Genomic DNA, 13,254 nt, shown 5'->3' with positions numbered 1-13,254 from the left:
ACCCTGAGATCATGACCTGAACCAAAGGCAGACGCTTAACCGACTGAGCCACCCAGGCGCCCCAGGGGTATTCGATATCTTTATATTGACTTTTCCTATTTAAGAACAGAATGTGTCTTATTTATTAAAGCTTGCTTTTCTGTGCCTTTAGGAATGCTTTTTTTCTTTAGACATTCTTAATGTTTTTAATGCAGGTCTTGCACACTTCTTCAATAGATTTCTAGAAATGTTATCTTTTTGGTTGCTGCTATCAATGGGATCTTTAAAAATCCATTATGTCACCTGTGAGGTTGTTTGCGTATATAGGAAGGCTGTTGATTTTATTTTTTGTTAATTTTGTAACTAGTCATCTTACTGAATTTTATTACTCGTGTTCACTTTTTCAGTTGATTCTCCTGGGCGTTGTAGGTGTGCAATCATATTATCTGCCAGTAACAATAACTTTATGTTATATTTATTATGGGGATTGGTATGAAAGGAGAGCCTCAGTACAGCCATGAGTTAGATTCTTTGCATGGAGAATGTACCGGAGGGACCTTTTGTCGGTTATCTCCTTCTTTACCCTCGCTGTGTCCTAGGCTTTGGAGATTTGACCCTGCCAGCTGAGGGCCTTATTAACCATCCAGAGCAAGGGCTTGGAGCCAGGTGAGCCCATATTGCTGGTCTCTGTGACAGTACAGGGCCTGTGTCCTGGAGGGCACGGATTAGACACCTCAGGATGCTGTGACAACACTTGAAGGACGAACAGGGAGTCTTCCAGGGAGCGAAGGGGGAGGATGTTTAGGCTCGAGGCAGGGCACGCCCCATGGGCATGTGGACATGCAGGTGATTTGGACGTGCTGACAGGAAAACAGCAGGGCGCCCTCTGGTGAGGAGCAGAGCCAGGTGGTCCGGGCTGGTGGAACATTCTAACACACCTGGAGTGCGTCTGATGGGGGACAGAGCCAGGGAAGGTCTTTGCGATGGGTGGACCGTGCCTTACCGCCTATCGAGCCTGGGGCCAAGCGTTTCTCTTGGCGCTGTGTGATCGATGTTTGGAGGGGTTCAAGACCCAAGGTAGATGAACTAGTTAGGGCATCCTATGAGACTCTGAAATACTGTTTAAATAGCTATAAAATAATGTCTGGATGGTTTGTTTTCATTCAAGTCAAACAGAAGTCAGAATAATAAGAATTGTGAGGTTTCACAGATTCATAGCAGAAAAAGCCTGGGGCTGAGCATTGCCATTGCAAGTGAAGGATTATGATAAATTAAAACATCATTTTTCTTTTTTTCCTTGCAAAAAGTAATCATGCCAGTTCTTTGCAGAATTCTCTTACACGGAGCCAGAAATTGTTCCGAGCAGGAGTGGTGTCTCTGCTGAGTGGGTTTCATATTCCAAACATACATATGTTGCACAGAGTGTCTAATTATTCTTGGGGACAATTACTGTCAGGTTCCAAAATGTGTTCAATGAGCAGCAATTGGTGTTTATTCAGCTCTAAGAAGACTATGCGAGGGAACAGTAGGTTATATTGTCTGCCTAAAGAAACGTTTTGCCATCCGGAAACATCTGCTTTCTATTTAAAGCACTGGAGAAGGAATGGGAGTATTTTTGAAATACACTCCCTAAGCATCGAACACCAAAGAAAGGAGAATAAAATTGGGTATGAAGGTAGTTTCTGTTCTCTGATACACACTCTCTTCAGCTTTTCCCTGCTGGGAGGGAAAGGCGGCCTCCTGGGTTGGAAAGTTCTGCTTCTCTTGAATTTTTCTATTTATACTGATTTGTACACTTAGAGGAACTGACTCCTGTGTCCTAGTTCCAGCATTTTTGCTTTTTCAGGTGAGGCAAGATGACCTCTCAGAGCTGGGGTCTGCATTTCTGAATTTTGTGGTGAGGTTTAATAGACTTCTCTGATTTTGCTCATCACGATGTGAGGACTTGTGGTACATAGTAAAACTTTCTGTGAAGGTCAAGGTATTAGTTCTCTTTTGCTGGGTAATAAATCGCCACAAACTTAACAACTTAAAACGAAACACTTTCTCTGGGTCGGGAGTCTGGGCATGGCTTAGCTGGATCCTCTGCTTCTGGGTCTCTTACGAGGAGTCATTAAGGTCTCAACGAGGGCTGGGATCTCATCTGAGGTCTCAACCGTGGAGAGATCTGGCCCCCAAGTTTCCAAGTGGTCGTTGGGAGAATTTCAGTTCCCCAGGGGGTGTTGGGCGGAGGGCCTCAGTTTCCCTCTGGCTCTTGGCTAGAGGCCACTCTCAGTTCCTGCAAGTGTGGGTCTCCCCAGCATGGCAGCACGCCTCATCAAAGCCATCAAGAGAGTCCAGAGAATCTGCCAGCAAGACAGACGTTACAGTCCTGTGTAACTTACTTGCACAATGACATCCCATCACCTTTGCCGTGTTCTTTTGGTTAAAGCAAGTCACAGGTCCCTCCACCACCACCATCACCATGCTCAAGGGGAGAGGATTGCATAAGGGCATAATTACCAGGAGGTGGGGGTCGTTGGGAACAACATCAAAAGCTGCCTCTTACAGCTATTCTTTCAGAAAGAGAGTGTAGCATAATGATTAAGAGGGACTGTCACTTGGAACTGCTTTCACATCCCACATGCCACTTACTGTGTAACCCAAGGCAGGTCCTTGGCCTCTCTGAGCCCCCATTTCCCCACCTGTACACCTCCCCCAAAGGATCTTTCTGATCCTAAAGGAGAGGTCATGTGTAAAACCTGGCAGATGGTAAGTAGTCAGTAAATATTAACTACTGGCCTTTTTTTTTTTTAACCCTTTTCCCCCCTGCTCTTTAAATACCATTAGATTTTTGAATTTTAGAAGAATTAATTAGAACTCCCCACTGGCCTCAGACATGGTTATTCATGTGGAAATCTCAATATTGTGAGCAGTTTCCTGGGCACAAAGCTGCGATCGGACTGGCCCTGGCTTGCCCAGGACTGAGGAATGCAGGTCTTTGGTCTCCCTTGGTGCTCGTCCTCAGAAGGGGTAATGGGGCCTGACCCTGGCGACCCGGGCTGCAGCCCCTGAAGGTGTGGCCAGCTGGGCTCACGGTGCTCTAAGGACATCCTTGCATTCGGGCTGGGGTCCCCAGGGCGACCCACAATAGCTTTGGTCCATCCCTAGAGCCGAGCAGGCAGGTTTGGAGATGGAGTGTCTTCATGTCTCTATGGTCACCTTGACCTGAGTCATGCCATGCAAATGACTCTTGGCCTTTGCTTATCCCTGGTCAGGAAACTCTACTGTCTGCCGTCTCCCTGTCCTTCCTGCCCTGTCTCTGGTCCCTCCGCTTCCCTTACTTCCTCTCTCCCACAAGGCTCAGGGACACAGAGTGCTTGAAGTCTGTGCTTGGTCACACAGGCTTCCCGCCCCCAGCCTCTACCCAGAGCACTTTGCCTCCCCACTCTTTGCACCCCAAAATCCTGTTCATGGTTTCACCGTAGTCCCCTTCTGGCTGTGGGAGGAGGTTCTGGAGTAAAAGTTAGCTGTGTCTTTCTGGAGGAGAGATGCGGGCTATAGGCTCACTTATATCTTTTTTCTAGATCATCTGATAATGTCTCATGTGGGTATCTCCCAAGCTTCTTTGAGGATCAAAATCACCTGGAGCTCTTGTTAAAAACAGAGCTCCCCAGGCCCCTCCCTGGAGAGCTAAGTTTTCCTAGGTGGGGGGGAGTAGATTGGGGCCCAGAAACTTGTATTTTTAAGAAGTGCCCCAGCTAATTTCCATCAGAGGTTTCGGAAACACTGGTCTAAGGGCGCCAAACCCCAGGCCCAATCCCTCTTGCTCAGTGTGGAGGACGTGAGGGCAAGTGTGAAAGCCAGGCCCCTTCCCCAGCAAGGGCTCCTGCCTGACCCGTGGACCCCACCTGTTAGTGCTCTGTACGAGAGAGGCAGACAGACTTTAGCACAATGCAATTATTACTTTTTTTATCGAGGTATAATTGGCATATAACATCATGTTAGTTTTAGGTACACAGCATGATTTCGTATTTGTATACATTGCAGAATTTCTCTAAAAGTCTTTTCTGTAGTTACTGTCCTTTCAATCAGTGCCTTCTCTTGCATCAGCAGGAGAATTCCATGTGAGCAAGTGTTTTCCTTTATGGTGCTTGTACTTGGATGATTAGCAAACTATGGTGCCTGGGCTGGCGGTAGCACAGCTGGGGGATCCAGATGCCAGACGTCCCCACGTGGATTTGATTAGGAGCGCTTGCAGTCCTGTGCACACACGCTCCCCCACAGGCTGGCCCCTGGTGACAGCAGATGCAGGGAAATCGCAGTGAGAATGTTCCTTTCGTTTCTACAGCCTGTCACCCTGCGGCTGGAAGGCTGTCAGTTTAGGATCAGGCGGGTGGGTGAACCTAATCACGGTCGAGGGAAGACAGGCGTCCTAAGTAACCCACATCCCCAGAGGCCCTTGTCCTGTTCTGGGATCTAGGAGGGAAGTTTCGGTGGGGGGGGGGGGTGGCAAGGAATGCTTCTGTTGGTTCTTCTGGAAGGCTGGCCCCTTGAACCTGCTTCACTGAGTTAGCGCGAATAGCATGTCCTTGGCTTTTAGTCTCCTGGAAGAGTAGTCATGAAAGGGTTTCTGCACTTGTCTGCAGCCACAATTGATGCTTGATGCTGATATTCATTGCGATACTCCGTATTCTTTGCATGAGGCTCAAATAGTAAATTGCTTTTCTAGGAAGAAGTTTCTCTCCTAAGAAAGAGCTTTCTTTCCAGTAATGAGCCTTCTCTAGGCAGAACGGGTTCAAAGACTGCTTTGCCTAAAACCACTCCATCTAGAGACCAGAACACTTAAAATTCACTTTTTCCCTTTGATTTTTTTTTTTCTATCCACATGGGTGTCCCCATTCTTTTATGTCACCCCTTTTGACATCGGTAGAGTTTCCTGACTAGGGATAAGCAAACTTTTAATTTGAGTTACCTTTTGGTTTCGTTTTTATCTCTAATAAATGCTTATTAAATCCGTAGCATTTAGTGAACGATGGGGCCACTTTTACATCCTGGGGGCTTCCCCCTGACCATGTTATCGTATTTGGAACACTTGAAGGATTTTTGAGCCAGTCTGCCTGAAGACCTTTTCTTTAAAATTAAGTCTATTTTGTAACGAGTTTGTGTTTCATTTTATGTTCCTTTGTGAGGTAGATACCTTAGAGTGTGAAATGCACTGTAATCCACTTCAGTTTTTTATCCATCTGCCTTATTTCTTGATGCTTATTGTCAAGATCGAAATAATTCTCTGCTTTCTAGAAGAAACCTGGATAGTGTGCCCATTTGGCCCACAATCACATTAAGAATTTACAGCTCTTTTGCAGAGCAAAAGAGCAACAACCATACAGAGGCAGGAATAGCTAAAAGAGATGGATTTCCCGAATTAAACTCCTAAACCTCAAAAGGTTTATAAGTTGGAAACATAAAACTTTAAGCCTCAGTCAATGACAAATGAACGCGTCCTTGGTAAAGTGCTGCGAATTTGAGAAGTACTTACTAGAAATATAATGACGAAGTTGCAAATGGATTGCAAAATCCTAAAATTGTGGCAGAATCCCCCAAAATAAATGTATCGCAAAAGCCCGAGAATGCCAGCAGGATGTCAGAACGGGACCAGGATGCTTGACAGGACGCAAGGACACTGGACGAAGAGCAGCATTAAGAGCAAATCGCTCATTAAGCCAGTTGCCCACAGCCGGGGTGGATTGGGTGTCCGTAACTCCTGTGCTGGAGTCTCTTCTTCCCCTTTTCTTATTTTAATTGTCCTCATGCATATGTATCTCTCTCAATAAGCTATTAAGATCTTTGGGGACAGCAGGGGGTGGGGCGAGAAGTCATACACGATACACGAAGTCCTGTTCTGTCGGCTCACGCAGCCTTCTCTCCTCCTGCAGAGAACAGCCCATCTTCACTACGCGGGCGCACGTCTTCCAGATCGACCCCAGCACCAAGAAGAACTGGGTGCCTGCTAGCAAGCAGGCAGTCACCGTTTCCTACTTCTACGATGTCACCAGGAATAGCTATCGCATCATCAGCGTGGATGGAGCCAAGGTACCACCCCAGAGGCTGAGGTTAACATTCCCAGTTGCCGCCTTCTCACCAAGAGCCGTATGATACAGGGGCACCTGCGTGGCTCAGTCCGTTAAGCGTCTGACTCTTGATTTCAGCTCAGGTCATGATCTCAGGGTCCTGGGATCGAGCCCCGCGTCGGGCTCTGCACTCAGTGCAGAGTCTGCTTCAGATTCTCTCTCCCTCTCCCTCCCGCTCACTCTCTGAAATAAAATCTTCCAAAAAAAAAAAAAAATCAGTACGATATATTTCAAAGTGGTGGGCAAAGGATGTACCCAAATCCTGCCGCTTTAACACAGATGTTACTCTTACAATCATGACGTTGGTTGGTATAATGACACACCCTGCTTTTTTTTTTTTTTCACTTAAAATTACGGCAAATGGGGGAAAAAAGATTTCCCTGTTACCACGTTGTCTTCGTAACTAGTATTTTAATGCCCGTGTAACTGTTCCACTGAGGGCCTATAATGTTCTTAATCTCTCCCCTCATGGTTGCATTTGTCAGTGGCTTCCAGTTTTTTCCTGTTCTAGGTAATGAGCATCTTTATACAACGAATACTCCCATTCATTCATCACATACCTATTGCTTTCTTTTGGGTATTTCCTTAGGATTGATTCCTGGAATTAATCAAACACTGTAGGCCGAGATAGTAACTGTTTATTCATGGCATGTGATGGATGTGACCAAGTTGCTCCCTGAAGAGTCTGTTTATCTAGCGTGCGTGAGAATGCCGGTGTGTTACACTCTTCCCAGCACTGAGTATTATATCTAGTCTGGTTTGGTGTTGTTATTCCTGAAAATCAAACTTGATTAGAAGATTTTGGAGAATTTGTTGAAATACATTTTTTTCCAGGTACTTGTATTATTCTGCCGTCTTCCTTGATATTTTTGCCTCGTTGCTATGGGGGCAGAATAAAGAAGGGATGTCAACAGAAGTATCATCAAGTTAACAAAAAAAAAAGAAAGATTTGATGCAGTATAATTTTTCTGTCTTTAATTGGTGTTCATCCAGCTGGACAGTTTTACAATTTACATTATCTGCTGTCACCAGAAATTCAGTGTATCTGGGGCACCTGGCCGCTCAATTGGTGGAGCATGACTCTTAATCTTGGGATCATGAGGGGGCGCCTGGGTGGCTCAGTTGGTTAAGCGACTGCCTTCGGCTCAGGTCATGATCCTGGAGTCCGGGGATCGAATCCCGCTTCGGGCTCCTTGCTCGGCAGGGAGTCTGCTTCTCCCTCTGACCCTCCCCCCTCTCATGTGCTCTCTGTCTCTCTCATTCTCGCTCTCTCAAATAAATAAATAAATCTTTAAAAAAAAAATCTTGGGATCATGAGTTCAAGCCCCAATTTGGAGGTAGTTTACTTAAAATAATTGGATAAATAAACAAAGTCACTTATAAAAAAAGAAAATGAAATTCAGGGTATCTGAAGCTGAATTCCCCTATTTGCCCCCTAAACCACCTCCCCATTTTCATTCCCTATCAGTTTGGGCTTAAAAAAAAAAAAAAGGAAAAGCACAAATTCATTCCCTTTTTAGTTGGTCAGTGAGCCTGCTTTTGAAATGCCTCACACTTATGCCTAATGTTTTGTTTTAAGACCATAACTTGTCCTGAAAGTTTTTTTCTTTAAATTGAAGTATAATTAACATGCAGTGTTATATTAGCTTCAGGTGCACAGTGTACTCAGCAATTCCGTACTTCACCCAGTGCTCATCATAAGTGTAGTCACCATCTGTCACTGAACATTTTTACAATATTATTGACTATATTCCCTGTGCTGTACTTTTCATCCGCATGACTTACTTATCTTAAAACTGTAAGTTTGTACCTCCTAATGGCCCTTATATATTTCAGCCATCCCTCCCACCTGCCTCCCCTCTGACAACCATCAGTTTGTTCTGTTTTTTTGTTTGTTCGTTTGTCTTTCAGATTCCACATGTGAGTGAAATCATACGGTATTTGCCTTTGTCTGACTTGTTTTACTTAGCATAATACCCTCTAGGTCCATCCATGTTGTCACAGATAGTGAGATCTCATTCTTTTTTATGCCTGAGTGATATTCCGTTGTGCATATATGCACATGCTCTTTATCCATTCATCTGTGGGGGGGTGCGCACTTGGGTTGCTTCCCATACATTGGCTACTGTAAATAATGCTCAATAAACATAGGCGTGTGTATCTTTTTGAATTAGTGTTTTTGTTTTCTTTGGGTAAAGACCTAGTAGTGGATTACTGGATCATAGGGTAGTTCTAGTTTTAATTTTTTGAGGAAACTCCATACTGTTTTCCACAGTAGCCGCACCAATTTACCTTCCCACCAGCAGTGCACGAGGGTCCCCTTTTCCCCACATCCTCGCCAACACCTGTTTTTTCCCGTCTTTTTTTTTTTTAAGGTTTATTTATGAGAGAGAGAGAGAGCGAGCGCATGAGCAGGGTGGGGGCGGGGGCAGAGGAGGAGAATCCCAGGCAGACTCCCCACTGAGCACGGAGCCCAACATGGGGCTCCAACCCACGACCCTGAGATCATGACCTGAGCCGAAACTAAGAGTCAGGTGCTTCACGGACTGAGCCACCCAGGTGCCCCTCTTGTCTTTTTAGTACTAGCCGATCTGACAGGTGTGAGGTGCTATCTCACTGTGGTTTCAACTTGCATTTTGCTGATGAGGAGGGATGTTGAGCACTTTTTCATTTGCTCAAAGCTTTTAGTAGCTTTCTGACCGGCTCCCCCCCTCCTGCCTGTAGGCCAGCATCCCGAGGCTGTCAGAAGCAGGGGAGTGGGGCGTTGGGCAGTAGAATGGGGCCTGGTTGGAGGCTTCTTGCTTCTCTCGGGCCACAGAGCAGAAGGCACAGAGAAGCCTCCCTTGGAATGTCGTCTAGGGAAGCTGTGAGAGCCTGCTGGTGCCTCCTGATCTCTTGACGAGGCTCCTTGTCTTAAAACAAAATTCCCCCTTCCGGCTGTGTTCTCTCAGCGTAGCGAAAACTGCAGATAAAGTTGGCTGGGCCCCTCGATCCTCTGTCTCTTGCTTCCAGTTGCTACAACCCTTCCTTCTGTGCAGGAAGGGAGCCCAGAAGTCCTCATTTCACAGTTGAGGTCAAGGATAGGCAGTCGCCCGGGCAAACTCACAGTGCCATTGAGGCTTGGCAGGCCAGTTCCTGTGGCCAGTCCCTAGGACAGCAGCTTCCTAGCACTTGGGTTGGAGCCGGCTGCCCCCGGCTGGTAGAGGAGCTGTCCTGACACGACGTCACACAAGCAGTGTGATCTTCTTCCGTGTTCAGATAGCAATAGCTGGTCTGCAAATATGTCTAGGGAGAGGCAGGGGCTGGTTTTCTCCTCCAAGCAAGCAGGATGAGACGTGGCAGGGTTCTGGTGAGTGCGGAGCAAGTGTGAAAGTGCCTGGCACCTAGTAGGTAGGCAGCTCAGGTTTGATGAGTGAATATCTCCAAGGTGGCCATCATCATCATCATCATCATCATCATCATCATCATCATTTTCTTCTGGGAGACATGGTGATACCACAGTTGAATTACCTCTTCCCTTCTCTGCTTCTGAGCTGGAATCGCCTTGCCTCTTGCCAGGATGTTCTGATAGGGGTGGTGCATCAAGCTGACCTGCTTTCTTTTATCTTTAGAAGCTGTCACTTCATCTGCTGTCCTTGAGCTGGGTTTGCACTTTCGTCAGTTGAGTTATCCAAGGATATATTGGGCTTAAATATAGATAAAATGATTTTCTTCGAGAAAGTGCTTTAGTCCTGTTAGCTGGGCTTTTAGTAATGTGTCAAAGTGTCAGCCGCTGTATCGTCCAGCTCTGCAGTTTCTGAAGGCTGTGACAGTTGGGGTGCGAGCCAAATGAGCCAGCTAAGAGAAATCAGATGGATGTGTGTGTGTGTGTAGGCAGGGGCTGACCCCGGAGCTGCAGAACAGAGCCAATTCAGGATCAGTGTGGGGGACCTGTCGAGTTATAGAGTCACTTACTTACAGAGTGGGAACCTCACCAGGGGAGCCACTGGAATTCAGAGATGGAGCCCGAGGATCTTGTCCACCCCTCCTGGCACCCCTGGAGCCCGCCCAGGGTTCCAACCTTACTGCTGTGGCACAGGGGCTGTGACAGGGCCCTAGTCCTGCAAAAGGAGGTGCCTGTGAGGGAGCAGGAGGTCCAGCATGGTGGGGATGTCGGGACCTTTGTCACTGAATTACCATGACTGACGCTCAGGGCAAGGGTGGGTGGGTGGGCAAGTTTCCTGCTGTGAGAACCAGAGCACAGAACACCAGACAGTGGTCACCGCTTTGTCTTAGGACTTCGATCCCAAATGTTGATCTGAACTGAGGTGGCCGATGGTCAGATGTCTTTAGCCTTTGGAGCTCTTTTGGCACGGGACTTGTACCTCTGACCTTGGGCAGGTCTCGGGCCTGGGTCCTGCCTCTCTCCATTGGCCTGGCCAAATCAAGTCCATGGCCTTGAGCCTCTTCTTCTTCTTCTTCTTTTTTTTTTTGTATGCAACAGATTTATTGGACCTCAACAAATATTCTTTTAACAAAAATTATAATTTTAAATACTCCTCAAAAAGGGGCCTCATTAAATCTTATGCCAGTCCAACTATTTAAACAAATTCAAGTTAAATGAGTCTATTGTCTTCTGTTTTCTTATATAATTAATCAGATGAAAGCTCATCTTTAAAATGGAGTTAGCAGTTGCCTCAAGAAATACTTATTCTTCATTCTTACTTTTTTCTTTTTTTTTCAATTTTATTTCATTATGTTAGTCACCATACATTACATCATTAGTTTTTGATATAGTGTTCCATGATTCATTGTTTGCATATAAAACCCAGTGCTCCATGCAATCTGTGCCCTCTTTAATACCCATCACCGGGCTAACCCATCCCCCACCCCCTCCCCTCTAGAACCCTCAGTTTGTTTCTCAGAGTCCATCGTCTCTCGTGGTTTGTCCTCCCTTCCGATGTCCCCCCCTTCATTTTTCCCTTCCTACTATCTTCTCTTTTTTTTTAAACATATAATGTATTATTTGTTTCAGGGGTACAGGTCTGTGATTCAACAGTCTTGCACAATTCACAGCGCTCACCGTAGCACATACCCTCCCCAGTGTCCATCACCCAGCCACCCCATCCCTCCCACCCCCCACCACTCCAGCAACCCTCAGTTTGTTTCCTGAGATTAAGAGTCTCTTACGGTTTGTCTCCCTCTCTGGTTTCATCTTGTTTCATTTTTCCCTCCCTTCCCCTATGATGCTCTGTCTTGTTTCTCAAATTCCTCATATCAGTGAGATCATATGATACTTGTCTTTCTCTGATTGACTTATTTCGCTTAGCATAATACCCTCTAGTTCCATCCACGTCGTTGCAAATGGCAAGATTTCATTTTTCGATGGCTGCATAATATTCCATTGTGTGTGTGTGTGTGTGTGTGTGTGTGTGTGTGTGTATACACACATATATAGACATCTTCACTCTTTCCATAGTTTGGCTATTAACATTGCTGCTATAAACATCGGGGTGCATGTGCCCCTTCGGATCACTACATCTGTGTCTTTGGGGTAAATACCCAATAGTGCAATTGCTGGGTTGTAGGGTAGCCCTATTTTCAACTTTTTGAGGAACCTCCATACTGTTCTCCAGAGTGGCTGCCCCAGCTTGCATTCCCGCCAACAGCGTAGGAGGGTTCCCCTTTCAGCCTTGAGCCTCTTCTTAGTGCCCCTCAGCCAGCTGCCCCTCCCACATGAAGAAGGGGATGTGCTTCAGTCATAAGCTGCTGGTGTGCAGGGGTCTTGGAGGTCACCGGGAGCAGCGACCACAGCAGCCTCAGCCGCTGAGTCAACCACAGGCTGCGCGCGGCACGCGGGCTCCCCATCCAGGGAGGAGGCGAGCCAGCAGCCCCGGCAGCTGTCGCCCCACTCCAGGGCACAGCAAGTTCCCAGGCCCCATCCAAGCATTTGTCACGCTCTGCTTGCAGAAGGATGCAGAAGGCCTGTCCTTCCCCTAAGAGCAATCGGTGCTGTTCATCAGAGGAGAAACCTGTACACAGACCTGTTCTTCATTCTTGAAACACGAGGCATTTTCTTCTTCTCAGGGAAAAGACTTCGGTGTCCGTCCCACCTGCTGCTAAAGGCATGGCTGGGCGGGAGTCGCTCCAACTCGGGCGGGGGGGCGGGTTATGTGGATCCATTTCTGTGCATGAGGCGCCAGGGCCCTGCACTCTCTGAGGACTGGGGCCCAGGCCCGGCTCATCGCTGGAATTGCAGCCCCACGCCAGACTGGGCTGCATTGCAGAAGGGCGAGGGCTAGGCGCTGGGTGACCAGGCCAGACCCGGGCATGCCCTCCCTAGCCCTGCGGCAGCTGTGCCGTGGCCCCAGGACAGTGGGCATGGGTCGGGTCCACGCCAAGAGGGACCCAGGACCCAAACCTCAGAATGTCACCCGTGCGTGGCCAGGTGGGAGCCCCTCAAGGGCACGTCACAGCTCCCAGCTTCCCAGAGCATAGGCGTGAGCCATGCCATCGCCACCAGCCTCATGCCAACAGCCGGATGATTTGTGGCGAGTTTTTGGGCAGAACAGCCAACCCCGCCGTGAAGGCACACTGCCTTCCCAGAGCATTTGTTCACTGAGCCTCCGGGGGCCTTGGTTGCATTGCGCTGTTGGCATCTGCAGACTGAGCTCAGCGCGGCCCTCCTCGGGTGAGAGCGCCCCTCGCCTGCGGTTGCCACTCCCCCAGAGCAGGTGTTTCTCCCCAGGGCTCTGGACGGCTCTGCTGCCCTTGCGTCTGTTATTTATAGGATCACAGAAACCTCTGTGGGAAGAGCCCTCTGAGGTCATCCATTCTGCACATACTTAGCCGCCCGTGCTGTGGAGCCAGGACCGCCGAATCGGGACTGTTTGCAGGATGGAAGCGTCTGAAACCCTGACTCGGTATTTCCTTCTGGGAACGTGCAATTGCTTTCAAGCGCACAGCCAGGCCCCCTCCTCCCCCTCGTCCTTACAGTTTCCTCTTTCGGATCAAGCAGAGCACCTTCTGTTAAGGGAGCCAACATATGGAAGGGTCTCGGCACACAGTAGGTTTTCAGTGGATGTTGGTTTCTTTTCTTCCCTGATTGTGGTGTAAAAGAAAACAAGAAAAAAAGCACCCATGAATTGCTGCTCTGGAAGCAGGCAACATATCTGTCCCTCAGTCC

The 13,254-nt window shown here is 47.7% G+C and overlaps 1 protein-coding gene across 4 annotated transcripts in view; it reads left to right on the top strand.

Moving 5' to 3' along the window:
- HOMER2 (homer scaffold protein 2) overlaps nucleotides 1-13,254 on the top strand; it is an 88,960-nt gene that overhangs the window by 42,079 nt on the left and 33,627 nt on the right. For 3 of the 4 annotated variants that reach the window (XM_027569153.2, XM_027569156.2, XM_027569152.2), the window contains one exon: nucleotides 5,895-6,051. The exons of the other annotated variant lie outside the window; for it this stretch is intronic. Coding sequence is in view for 1 of the 3 variants with exons in the window: in XM_027569152.2 (XP_027424953.1) it covers nucleotides 5,895-6,051 (157 nt within the window). In the remaining 2 variants the exon portion in view is untranslated. The remainder of the gene's footprint in view (nucleotides 1-5,894; nucleotides 6,052-13,254) is intronic. 4 annotated transcript variants of the gene reach the window in all.

Source organism: Zalophus californianus, chromosome 6 (genome assembly GCF_009762305.2).
Source record: "Zalophus californianus isolate mZalCal1 chromosome 6, mZalCal1.pri.v2, whole genome shotgun sequence".
Lineage (NCBI taxonomy): Eukaryota > Metazoa > Chordata > Mammalia > Carnivora > Otariidae > Zalophus > Zalophus californianus.
Note: the sequence above shows the minus strand (reverse complement) of the source record. Positions and strands in the feature narration are given on the sequence as shown.